Source organism: Podarcis gaigeae (genome assembly GCF_964106915.1).
Source record: "Podarcis gaigeae genome assembly, chromosome: 2".
NCBI lineage: Eukaryota > Metazoa > Chordata > Lepidosauria > Squamata > Lacertidae > Podarcis > Podarcis gaigeae.
The window spans coordinates 44,121,435-44,134,775 of record NC_139679.1 but is presented as its reverse complement, the minus strand read 5'-3'; the positions used below and the strand labels follow the sequence as shown (position 1 = coordinate 44,134,775).

The 13,341-nt window shown below is 44.4% G+C and overlaps 1 protein-coding gene across 2 annotated transcripts in view; it reads left to right on the top strand.

Moving 5' to 3' along the window:
* TECR (trans-2,3-enoyl-CoA reductase) overlaps positions 1-13,341 on the top strand; it is a 29,791-nt gene that overhangs the window by 11,908 nt on the left and 4,542 nt on the right. The window contains exons 2-9 of one of the 2 annotated variants that reach the window (XM_083726049.1): positions 4,018-4,068; positions 9,443-9,494; positions 10,092-10,136; positions 10,585-10,688; positions 10,783-10,898; positions 11,537-11,642; positions 11,915-11,987; positions 12,397-12,440. In XM_083726049.1, coding sequence (XP_083582175.1) covers positions 4,018-4,068; positions 9,443-9,494; positions 10,092-10,136; positions 10,585-10,688; positions 10,783-10,898; positions 11,537-11,642; positions 11,915-11,987; positions 12,397-12,440 — 591 coding nt within the window. Of the gene's footprint in view, positions 1-3,891; positions 4,069-9,442; positions 9,495-10,091; positions 10,137-10,584; positions 10,689-10,782; positions 10,899-11,536; positions 11,643-11,914; positions 11,988-12,396; positions 12,441-13,341 lie in introns of those variants that run through there. The other variant, XM_083726048.1, reaches the window with a different exon arrangement.

The following is a 13,341-nucleotide window of genomic DNA, read 5'->3' as shown; positions in this document are numbered from 1 at the left end:
CTAGTCCAGAATCTGGCCACCATCAATGACCTGTTCTGGAAGTATAGAATACCACAGGCACTACTTGTGTATTTTGGTCCCTGGTTATCACCACTTCTAGCTAGTGTTAGAAATTCCCCGGGCGCCAGGCACATTTTGCATCTGGTATGGTTCCAAGTTGCAACCATGTGGAGATTTCTGGATGCCAGGTTCGCAACTGACATCTCCACCCAGCTGGCCCCTCCAGCTCTCTTAAGCAGGAAAGCAGAATAGCTTATTTATTTCATATATATCCCACCTTTTTCTCCAAGGAGTACATGGCTCATCTCCTCCTCAGTTAATCCCTACAACGACCCTGTGAGGTAAGAAGTTGTGACTGGTCCAAGGTCACCCAGTGAGCTTCATGACTGAGTGGAAATTTGAACCCTGATCTCCCAGGTCCTAGTCTGACACTCTAACTACTACACCACACTGTCTTCCAGTAGTACTTCTGCTGTGGGGTAGCTATATAAATTAAGTTGGTAAATAAATATGGGGGAAACAAAATTTCACTTTGGGAAAAATCTGAAATATTTTCCTTGAAGCATGAATTTGTTTTATTCTGGTTTGTTTTATTTGATGTTTTAATGTTTTGTAAACCACTTTGAGATTTTTTTCTTTAAAATATAAAGCAGTATTGAAATGAATTGGAAAATAGTAATAATAGCAACAGGGACGCAGATAGCGCTGTGGATTAAACCACATAGCCTAGGACTTGCCGATCAGAAGGTCGGCGGTTCAAATCCCTGTGAGCTCCCATTACTCGGTCCCAGCTCCTGCCAACCTAGCAGTTCGAAAGCACGTCAAAGTGCAAGTAGATAAATAGGAACTGCTCTGGTGGGAAGGTAAACGGCGTTTCCGTGTGCTGCTCTGGTTCGCCAGATGCGGCTTAGTCATGCTGGCCACATGCTGGCCAGTAAAGCGAGATGAGTGCCGCAACCCCAGAGTCTGCTACGACTGAACCTAATGGTCCCTTTACCTTTAATAATAGCAACAAATCTCACCAGGGAAAAAATGGCACCTAGACAACCATTGTGGCAACCGCAACCTAGGTTTAAGGTGCCATTTGGCAATTAGCTTATATCTGAGTTTCTAACACTGCTTCTAGTCTGATGAGAAGCAAGATTTTCATAACTAATTTACAACGGGGCCTATCATGCCATTGGGCCACAAATGTGCTTGAGCCCACATAATGATACATTGGACACCAGCACACATGGGCTCTTGTGTGCTCTGTGTCTCTTGATGCTATTTCTTTGATAGCACAAAGGCTAGTGTACCTTGACCCAGACATTTGAATCATGGGGAGGGGGGATGTGAAACTGCATCCTAAGGCTCAGGAGCATCTTCATCAGCTTTCAAATGACACCTTTTTGATGCAGATCAGTTGAGCAGTCCAGTGGTACACTTTTAATATTTTTGTGTAAAATATAATCTCTGCAGCCTGGTAACCTTCATAAATTTTGCCTGCAAGAGCAAAGTGGTGAAAACAATATGGAAATGAACTCTTGCTGTAAGATGGGGTAGCCAATATGGTATGCTGCAGAAGTGGGGATCCAGCAACAGCCCCCATCAACTCAGCCAGCATAGCCAGCGGTCAGGGATGTTGGGAGTTGTAGCTCTCCTCAAGATCTGGAGAGCATATGTTGGCTATCCCTGCTATAAGAAAACAGTCTGTTTAATGCAAACATACAGATTACAAGCCAGTTGTGTTCCAGGCTCAATTTAAGGATAGAGTGAAATATGTTTTCACGCAACCTGATATGGCAATTGAAGGAAATCAAAGCCTCTTAATTCACTTCTGGTTTTGAAATGTATTATGACAATTCTTCCCAGAATTTAAACTGGGAGAGGATTTGCACTTCTTCATATTCAATAGATACTCTCTGTGTTCTCCGATTATTGTTATGAGATAACTCTGCATCCTCTTGGGCATTGCGTGCCTGACAAAGGAATCACAAAGGGCCTGCCTTGCTATCTGCCATTTGTCCAAGAAGATCTGAGCGTCGTGGATAATAGACCTATCCTTCATGAACCTATCACTTTTTAAAAGCCAGCTAGATTAGTGTCACTCACATCCCATGGCATGAAATTTTATAACTTAACGATGCATGTTGCAAAATGCTACTCTTTTGTCTGTGCCTATCAGATTTGTTAAGTGAGACTGAATGTTTGTAATTTGACAGGAAGAAAACCCTTTCTAGCCACAGCATTCATTCCATCACAGCCATACTTTGCTGCCCATTCGCTAAACTTAAAAAATGTTCAAAACAATTTAACCTTAGTGGAAAAGCTCAGAATAATGTTGTTGAAGAGGGAGCTGAAAAAGTTGAATAGTGTTGTAAACATACATGTTTTCAGACCCAGGAACCACTTTTAACCCAAACATGCATTTGGGGACCAGTTTCTTGATATATTTGCATGATGGTAGTGCTCTTGTTGCACCCACCTTGGATCAGACCACAATCCACCAGCAGGCCTTGACCCACCAGTTGAAGACAAATGCTTCAGAGTCTTTTGAACAATTCTATCTCATTTCTTGGATGTTTTTAAGCAGAGCCTTGATGGCTATTTGTCATGTAAGATCTAGTTGAGATTCCTACATTGCAGGGAGTTGGAGTAGATGACCTTTGAAGTCCTTTTCAGCTCTACAATTCTATGATTCTAACAGGTGCATATGTAATAATTTGGGTAAACATATTTAAAACAGACTCACATTGAATGAGGGTTTTTTTGGGGGGACTCAGGAAATGATGCCTATTTGTGTTGTATTTAGTTAGTTAGTTCAATTCATGAATCTCCTAGTAAAAAAATATTCTAGGTAACAGGTTTATATGCAGTCTCTTTGAAAAAATATCTCACAAGGTGGCTTACAGGTAGTTATGGCAATTAACACAATGAACAGTGAAAATCAGCTATAATGTCAAAACTGTGAAAACTAATGAGAACAACACAGTTTAAAACTGAAGCAACAAGTCAGCAAATACATAAATCAGTTGTAAAAAAATTTTTTTGGATTAAAAATTAGTTTTTAAAGTCATGCTTCAAAGAATACAACCATGTTGTCCTGTTAGCACAAGGACTTCCACCTGTGCAGTGGGACTTCCTTTCCTCTCCCTGTGTGCCCTCCCAATCTCTCTTGGGGATCCTTCCAGAGCAGATTTGGAGTTGGGAGAGGAAGACTCATTGTACAGGTGGATGTCCTTGCAGGAACAGGACGACTTTGTTGGCTACAACCCTTGGAATCCCAGTAGTCACACCCTTTACAATACAGGGGCCCAGAATGCTTGTTATGCATTTATAAACACGAAACACTGCAAATTCCCAAAGATGACAACTCCTGCTAATTATTCTGAGGGGCAGGGCTTATATATACATCTCTAAAGTCAACTTGGACATGGATCATCTCTTAATAATTATTAGTGCTATAGTGGACTCCCTGTATAAATGAGATGAACTGAGTGGTGCAGTCTTTTTGGGGAGAGAGAGAGAGATGTTTTCAAAAACTTCCTGGTATGAGTTGACTGGTCAAAAGGCTGCTTGTGAGGAGTTATATGCTGGACTCAGTTTTATATTTAGCTGGGAATGGTAGCAGTTCAACTCCCAACACTTATCGGCTTACGCCTTGGAACGCATCCTGCAGAACAGACTAGGAGGGAACCCCTTCTAGTGTGTGCTGAGCTGGATCTTACTTGAAGGGCTGAGTCTGGAACTTTAGTCTTGACGTTTTTTATAAAAAAAAGAATACTGGGCAATTAGCTCCTCTGAAAAACAAGTTCGCTTGCTGACCAGGAGAAGGTCTGCACGTAGCCAGGAGAGAAACCTGCTGTGGTGATTCCAGCTCTTGATTGTCCACGCCCCTGAGGATTTCCTGCTGTGTGAAGAGGCATGGAGGGGACTTTGATTCATGTCGAGGGGTGTCCACCCCTTCAAAGAAGTTTCAATGAAATAGGAGCCAAGCCACATAAGAAATCTAAAAGGGGTGTTCTTTTTTTTGAGGTGGAGATTCTGGATGCCAAGACCCGGGAAAAGCTGTGCTTCCTGGACAAGGTAAGGACTCTCTAATCTGCTGTCACTGAACTTTATAACTTGATAAATAACTTTTAAATGGGGAAGGCACTGGGATCTCAGAGGGTAAAGCAGGAGTTGCCTGCTTGTTTAATACGAAAATCTACCAAAGACCTGTATTGCCAGCTAGAGTGTAAATATATATTAACACAGGAAAACTAACTGGCTGTCTTGTCTTTTGGATGACTTCTGATAACTGTGAAAGAAGCAGTAGTTAGCATTGATTGGAGAGGATGATCAATTGGAAGAGGCTTCATCTTTAGATATTTCTCAGAATTGATCCATTAAAATGTTTCCTCTCAACTACATATGCATCCAAAAAAGAGATAAATGACTGCTGGCATTTCTTTCATTTGTCCACATTTCCCAGTGCATTGAAAAGTAGATGTCCTCTCTTTTCTGCTAGAAAGGATGACTAGAAGTCCCCATTTCTACCTCCCAATTTTAATATTTAACTAGCAGCAGCTAGACTGGTGACTGAGAGTGGCCACTGATACCAAATAACACCGGTCCTGAGATATCTGCATTGACTCCTAGTACATTTCTAAGCACAATTCAAAGTGTTGGTGCTGACCTTTAAAGCCCTAAATAGCCTCGGTCCTGTATACCTAAAGGAGCGTCTCCACCCCCATCATTCAGCCTGGACACTGAGGTCCAGCACCAAGCGCCTTCTGACGGTTCCCTCGCTCTGAGAAGTGAGGTTACAGGGAACCGGGCAGAGGGCCTTCTTGGTAGTGGCACCTGCCCTGTGGAATGCCCTCCCAGCGATAAGCAACTATCTTACTTTTAAAAGACATCTGAAGGCAGCCCTGTTTAGGGACGTTTTTAATGTTTGATGCTGTATTGTGTTTTTAATATCCAGTTGGAAGCCACCCAGAGTGGCTGAAGAAACCCAGCCAGATGGGCAGGGTATAAATAAATGATGATGATGATGATGATGATGATGATGATGAATGTGACATTTATCATTATTATAAATATGTGGTACTTGTGCATGACTTGTGGTCCTGTGGGGCATCTTTCCTCACCTTGAGTCCCAGATGTTGTTGGGCTACAGCCTCCACCAAGCATGGCCAATAGTCAGGGATGATGGCAGCTGGAGCCCAGCCACTTCTGGGGAGCACAGTTGTGGATGCTTCTCATGGAGGCCTTCAGTGTGACACCCATGGGTGCCCACCCCACCCCCAAATGAATTTTGCTCTCCCTGCTCTGGGAGGCATGTGAGTTATGCTCTTCCCAGCTCACCCCAAAAATGTGTGGTGGGGCTGTGAAGAATGCAGTGTATGTGGGGGCAGGGGATACTGGAAGAATTGTTCCTGCAAGCCATCCTTCCATGTAAATTGCTTTCCCCCTTGCCTGCCAAAGAGCTACCTGGCAGTCAGGCTAAAGGGGAGCATCATTGTTATAGGACATGAGTGAGAGGCCCAGCCACCACCAGATCACACCTCTCCTGGCTCTCGTCACACACCCACTGGCAAGTGGCCAAATTGCCCCTCCATCCTCACATTTGGCCTGCTAGGACAAATGGTTGCCCACATTTGCTGCAAAGTACAAGATTCTTACCCTTATTCATAAGAATACCACCCTGCCCATCTGGGTGAGCTGCCCTGGCCGATCTGAGCGACTTCCAATACATATAAAAACAATATATAACAAGCTGCCTCCCAGTTTTCTCTGCAGTCATGAGGTATAGCTAGAAAGGCTTGAGCTGGATGTGTTAAGGATCCTTTAAGCCTGATCTGTTGTCAGATGTTTCTGTAGGGGGGTCTTAAAGAGTATTGCTAGCTGGCTGTTGCTAAATGAGCTGGAGTTTTTCAGGAGGCCAGCAAGTGTGACACACACCACTGTGCAAACGTTCACGCCTTTAAATCCTCACTGACAGCAGCTGCAGGGAGGTGGATATCCGCTGTAGCTGGGAGAGGAGGGCCTTAAGCCTTCTCTTCATATCAGGCTGTTTATTTAAATAAGTTTTCATTCTTACTGTTGACACTTGATATGTCACTGACTTGAGTTGCTAATGTTGCAGAAAGAAAGAACTTTGCTAGCTTGAACAGCTTTTGTCACTGCAGCTAAATGCTCCCACTCTCACATGGTGTCAAAACCACTGAATGAGTTGGGGAAGTTAATTTTTGAAATAACAGGATCAAATATGTAAGTGGGTGTGCACACCTGTGCCATGTGCTAAATAAGGTGGCTGGCTAGGATGAACAAAAGCCTATGAGCTTTCTTCTATTAAAATATAACATCATAATGAAAATAAGTTTTCAACCAGATTAGTTTTACAAACATGTTTTGGAAAGCTGGCAGAATCAACTGTTGTTTAGCATGCATGTGCATACATTTGTCAATAAGGCAAGATCTCTCTCATATGTGGTTGCTACTCATAGATGCCTTCACTTTGCTGATGAAATCAGTTTATAGATTTGCCCCGCATAAACCACAGTAGAGAGACTACGATGAGACCCCACCCATGTTTCCCTCTGACTCTGCTCTCTGCTTCTTTTGACCCCACGCATGGTCAGCATGAGGCCCCTGGCAGCTCACCCATGAGGGAATGTAACCCCAGGCAGGAAACATGTTGCCCACCCCTGGTTAATATGGCATCTAGCAGCAGCCATGACTACCCCCCTAAGTATTGCCTCATTTACCAGCGGGTTTGGGCTGGAGTTTGGGCTGCTGTTCAAGATGCAGCAGTTTGGGCTGCTTCTTGCTTTGATTGCTGAACGACAGGACTCCAGTGTTAGGTCTCCAGAAATCTCTCTGCTGCAGGATGCCTGCACCCATCTATTTGGGCCACATAATGTTCGGTAAGAATCGGCAGCAGAGCAGCCTGTTATAGCCATAGAGGCCTATAAAATGACCACTGATGTGCTAAGTGTCTGTCATGCGAGAAGGATCATATTCGTGATGTGGTTGCATTGCTGACTTGTAAATTTCATTAGACTGGCTCCAATTAATCCCATCCAAGCTCTTGGGTTGGCTGGCTTGTAGTCAGCCACACTGGCTGTAGCCTCCTGTCTTGCCATGCTCCAAACCAGTCTAAACAGCTACTGCTGTTAACCTTACTAGTGCTTTAACAGGTCAGTTTTCATAGCCCCTAGGGCATTTGTTAAGTTCTTGCATAGTTGTGCTGGCTATGAGAATCAGCCTTGTAAGGCAGAAGAGAACCATACCTCCCCACTGGGAGTTGGACTTCAGCTGCCTTAGACACCCTACACCAGCACCTGCTTGGATTGGCTATGATGGTGGGGGACACGCCCTTCTGAAATGTCATCATCTCCTCCTTCACCTCTCTCAATTCCTTGCATGCCAGAAGGCTTTCTGCACAAGGAAGGGAAGAGGAACACTGTGTTTGTTTTGAGCGAGTGTGAGATTCCTCCTGGGACAGAGGGAAAGAACACGAGGAAATTGCAGGGATCTCTGTACTGCCAGCTGTAAGCTTACATGCACTTTGTTGCACACGTGGGCTGGAATTTTGGTCTTATTATAAACAAAAGATTGTAAAAGCCATTCCTCGTTCATGTGTTCGGTGAATTTCTGCAACATAATTCTTACTGTGACATCTGGAGCTTTTGAATTTGGAAATACTCTCAGGACTAGGGCACTCGCTGAATCCTTGTGTTCCCTTTTGTAAAGACACAAAGGGGTAGGTTTAGGGAACTGTAAGGCGGGAAGAAGTTTCATTCCCTGGCTTGATGCAAGCTCCACTTCTAGGTTCTGAGCCTTTGCAGAAATTCTCAGTGTGATTACATCCCTCTAGCTGAATCTGTCTCATATCAGAAATGATTTCACAGGTGCTAGCCAATAAGCTGCTATCAAAGCTGTGTAACAAAGCTAAAGAAAAGGAAGCCTGAAAGTGGCTGGAAAAGGCTTATCCTCTGTGCTTCACAGAAGGATGCAAAACAAGCGACAACACAAAGAGAAAAACACGTACACTCAGTATACATTTCATTAGACAGGATTGGCTTAGTCTGCCAGTTGGAGAGCCCCCTCCTATGTCTCTTTCTGTGGCCACTTCTGTTACAGTGCTATCTTCTACTGCTCTCCTCTCTGTGGACCTTCCTCACAACGCAAGTGGCAGACCACCTTACAAGTCTCCGTAGATAATTAATATTGTTGGGGCAAAAGCAAGAGGAGGCGGCTCCCTAAGAAGTGACAGCCAGCAGTGAGAACAACCTGCTACAAAGAGAGTTCAGACTGTCTGAGTCCCAGCTCATGCTGCTTACTTAGACGTAACCCAAGACCTGAGCTTCGCTTCCCAGGTTGTGTTGCTTTTTGAAGCTTCTGGAGGTGCTGATCCATGCTTGGCAACTGCTCTGGAATCCTCATACATTTCTCTTGCTTTAATTTGAAAGCTGAGTTGGGTGCTCTCAAGCTCACACATCAGCTGTCTGAGGGACTATCCAATGGCTTCTTCTTGCAACATCTCCATTGCTGGAAGAAAAGTGTGTGTGTGTGTGTGCGCGCACACACGTGCACAGATGTAGGACAGAGACAGCTCATTTTTACTTCCATTGTCAAGGTGATGTAAGGCTTCCAGTGGCTAGAAACATCATGTGGGAAAGCAGATTTGCTGGCAAAGAGAATGCAGACGTAGTCTTTTATGGCCAGAAATGGCTGTATAATGACCAGGTTGCTGCTGTTGCCGCTTCTGTGAAAGTGGGGGCCTAAGATTCTGTTGAAACAATTTTTTAAATTAAGTGTCTGGTGCTGCATGCAACACTTCTCATGACTGACTCAGGTGTCCCTGGCTGGAAAGCTTCTCTCTTTCCTAGTGTGAGGTTCAGGGTTTGAAATTGCCAGGAGGCTCCATTTGCAAACACTCAAAAAGTCTGGGTGCAATTTTTCATGCCTGGTTGACACTCGAGGATTACTGAAATGTATGTGCTTTGAAGCCTTGAAGTATATGTTAAGGATAGACAATATGTTAAGGAGTTTAACAATAATGCGTAGCGTGTTTTGAAAACTGAAGTTTGGTACCAATATTTTTATTGAAAACAGCAAATTAAACAAGTATTTACATTTCTGTTAAAAATGTGATATTAACAATGTGTCACTTATGTGAATTGCGTAGTAATTCATGCTTATCAAAATAATAACTAAAAAGTGTTGCTGACACACCCCTCCTGGCGACTAGACATATTTTTGGCATCCACAACTCAGGTCCCAGGAGCCACTTGGCTCCTAGCTTTTCTATCCTATTTCTTTCTATCTATCTAACACTGGTGAGGTTGTACCCTGGAATCAATTTTCCCCTGGGGAGAAGGTGCTTAGCTAGATGGGATTTATTCACTCTTTAATCATATACGATGTTGTGCTCGGGTTCCCTGATTTCCTTCCTCTGCTTTCTTTTCAGGTTGAGCCCAATGCCACCGTAATAGAGATAAAGAACCTCTTCACTAAGTCCCGTATGTATGGCGCATGTATCCTTGTGTGACTCCTGCCTGAACACACATATCAAAGCAGACCTTTTATTGGTTTTGCCCCTTGTCATTTCCTCACTCCTGCAGTAGGACTGGCCCTTGGAGGGAGGGAGTGTTGAAAGTGCTGAGCTGCTTGCTTCATGAGTAAAGCTTGCCTCCTGACACCCTCGTCGTGCCATTTTAATAATATATCCCCAAAACTACTATTGTCATGCATTTTCCCTGTAATTGAAAACAACTTCTGAAGGTTCTGATTCTGAGCTTCCATTTTTATCTCTGTGGACTTTGGAGAAAGGAAGCTCTTTGCTTTTACCCATGTTGGCTTGTTTCTTGATTTGTTGTATTTCCAATGGTGCTGTAAGGCAGCTAAGCAACAGCAGCATACAAAATACAACAAAGTAGCAGTAAAAAATAGACTATTTTATTTTACCTGCTGCTGAAAATGGAGGAACTTTATCCAGTCATGAATGGGAAGGTCTCCTTTTCTGAAACCCTGGGGAGGCAGGGCCAGTCAATGTACATACACAGTTCTGAGCCAGATGAAGCAATGTGCAGCTTTCTTTCCCCTTTTTCTCTTTGCAGATCCTCAGTGGTATCCAGCCCGACAGTCTCTGCGACTGGATCCCAGTAAGTTGGTATATTACAAAGCCTTCTGATATTTTTAATGCCTCACTTTTGCAGGTAGATTGTCTTAAACTAGGAAGTTAAGGGGGAAGGAAGTGGGGCTGGTAGACTATACTGATAGAGTTACTGAGTATTTAACCAGAGGATGCAACAGACACGGGAATTTCCAGCCATGGGAATTCTTATGAGGGGCATACATGAAAGGCTATATAATCCTGCAAGAAGCTGTCATTTCTTGGACATCCAGATTCATGGGTTTGGTAATGACATAATTAAAGCATCCATTATCTCCCTTGGAGCCTCCCTGCCCCTCCCCAGTCATAGCTACCTCTCTCTGAATATTAGGCAGCCAGAGCTTCTCAGACATGTGACCAATGAAGTAGCCGCTTCAGTTTGGTATCCCAGCCAAGGTGCCCATGGCAGCTGCATTGTGATTTCTCCTTTCTTTCAGAGGGGAAGTCCCTAAAGGATGAAGACATCCTTCAGAACTTGCCGGTGGGCACCACAGCAACGCTGTATTTTCGAGACCTTGGAGCACAAATCAGCTGGGTGACCGTAAGTGCGCCTCTTCCTTCCCCACAACAGCCACACAGCCTTCCAATGCCCTTGGTTTTTCTCCCCTTCCCTCATCCCGCCTTCTTCATTTTAGGTCTTCCTCACGGAGTATGCTGGGCCCCTGCTCATTTACTTGCTCTTCTATTTCCGGGTGCCCTTCATCTACGGCCATAAGTATGACTTCACCTCCAGCAAGTATTCTGTTGTACAGTAAGTACCTACAGGCCAAGGTAGCCATTTTTCTGTGTGTTTAGCATGTACTTGGAATACTACGCACTAGTTTTGCTGGGATCTGAGCCCACACCATGTCAATGGGTAGAATATGTGTCCCATCCCTCCCCCACGCACCCACCCACCCGCCTCCCTCTCACCCTGTCTCAAGAACAGGATACATGAAGGAACTCTTGATCCTTAAAATCTGTCCTAGATTCCCTGCACTATTGTCAGCATTTCTGGAAACAGGGTTTGAGCTGGCAGGAAATAAAAAGATTATCTGTGGCTGTTGGGTGTAGATGGAGCATTACAGTGTTCCATAGCTTCCTTATGTATTGGTTCTTCTGGCAAGATTTTAGTTCAATATTTTTAGGTCAGTTGATCGAACTCTGCTAGTTTAAACCATTTGCTGCAGCAAATTTAAGGAAGACTTCCACAAAGGTCTCCAAGTAATCCTTCTGATCAAGGAAGCCCAGAATGTGGAAGCTCAAAGCAGAATACCAGGAGGACTTGCGCAGAACTGGTTATAACTGGCCTTGCTGTTGAAATGGGGCAGAAGGGTCTTTTGCATTTCTCTACTAGATTTCACTGCGACAATAGCCTCTTATTCTGCCTGCTCTGTTTCTCCTTTCCAGCCTGGCCTGCATCTGCCACTCTTTCCACTACGTCAAGCGCCTCTTGGAGACCCTCTTTGTCCATAGGTTCTCCCATGGGACAATGCCCTTACGTAACATCTTTAAGGTGAGTGGTGCTGGAAATGAGGCTAAAGGAGGAGGATCAGGAAGGGGCAAGCAATAAGACAGCTGTGGAGGGCAACCCCCAGAATTCCTTACTGTGGTTTTCAAGAAGTAAACGGTATTAGGCATTTTCCTAGGAATAAGGGGACGGGGTCTGGCCTCCTCCTCTGCTTGAGCCTTTCCCAGGCCATGAAGTTGGCATATTCAGCACATGTCCATTTTGCTACAACTTCACTGGATAACTGTTTCTTAATGTGTTTGTTTCTTTATCTCCAGAACTGTACTTACTATTGGGGTTTTGCTGCCTGGATGGCATACTACATCAATCACCCGTTGTATACTCCACCAGGTGAGCCAAAAAACGAAAAGGAAGCTGGGGAGGAGATTTTGGTGGTTAGTGCTGGACAAGGATCCCTAATGGTTTTTAAAGCAGATGGATATTAATGGGGTTTACCTTTCTTGCCTTGTAATTTAGCAGAAGAATGTCTGGGAGGAAGTCTCAGGCTGTGTTCACACAACTCACTGTCAGCTCTTGGCATGGGAGATAATATCTTGCAGACTAAGTTAGGTGCTAATTGGCCAACTTGACATATTAATAGGTGTATGATCATGACTGTATGTGACTCTTGTGTCCAGGAAATGCAAAAAGACTGGGGTAGTCGAGGTTCAAATTCCCCCCTCAGCTGTTAAATTCACCAGATGACCTTGAGCCAGTCACACTCTCTGCCCTAACATTTTCTGTTTTGTCATCCCTTCAGCGTACGGACATGAACAAGTGAAACTGGCACTTATCATTTTTCTGGTAAGAACTTAAAGATGGAGTGCAATAGCCCCATGTGGAATTGAAGTAGATAAATATGTATGAAAATGGGGCAGGAGCCATGGGGCATGAGGCTAGAGGTGAACTTGGGGTGAAAGCTCAGTCACGCAGAGGCAAGCGTGTAAAGTAGAGGAGATAATTTCTACAGAAACACAGCCGTGAAACCGTCAGGGCTTCCTATTTACGTTGTGAGACCAGGCCCTATACAGAGAGGGGATTTTCAGTGCTGAATAAGTGCTGGATTTTTCACGAATGAAATGGTTCCCCCCATGTAACAGAAAGCTGGTGTTGCACTGTGGAGTCATGGGGGTAAAAAGAGCTTTGAGGGGTGTGGGGTGAGATTGGATCAGTAACTAGGTCAGAACTCTGCTGTATGGGTGAGGACTAAGATTGCCAGTGGTGACTGGAAAAAATGAGTTCTTGATAACTAGTGCCTGGGCTGATGAAGATAAAGACTAGTTCCTCATTTTCCTATGGGTGCTATTGTGTTTAAAACCAAGCTGCCACCTTCTGGTTGTTGATGTTAACACCGTCTACTCACACGGCACTTGCCAGAGAATGAGAGGGCAGGTTGCTTCCCCATGGGGCTTACAATCTAAAAATATCCACGAGGGGGAACAAAAAGAGGAAGGGAATGGAAATGGCGCCAGGATAAATGGGGAAGAGTGACTTCAGTTGCCCATGCTTTGACTTAGTTACAGTAGGACAGCCTTTGCCAACCTGGTGCCCTCCAGTTGTTTTGAACTACATCCCTGGGGCTGATGGGAGGTGCAGACCAAAACACCTGGAAGGCTTCAGGCTAGCAGAGGCTGCAGTAGGAAATGGGTCTAGGGGGTTGTGCATCTTAATCCCGACTTCCTTGATTTGAGCACTTGCTTACTGG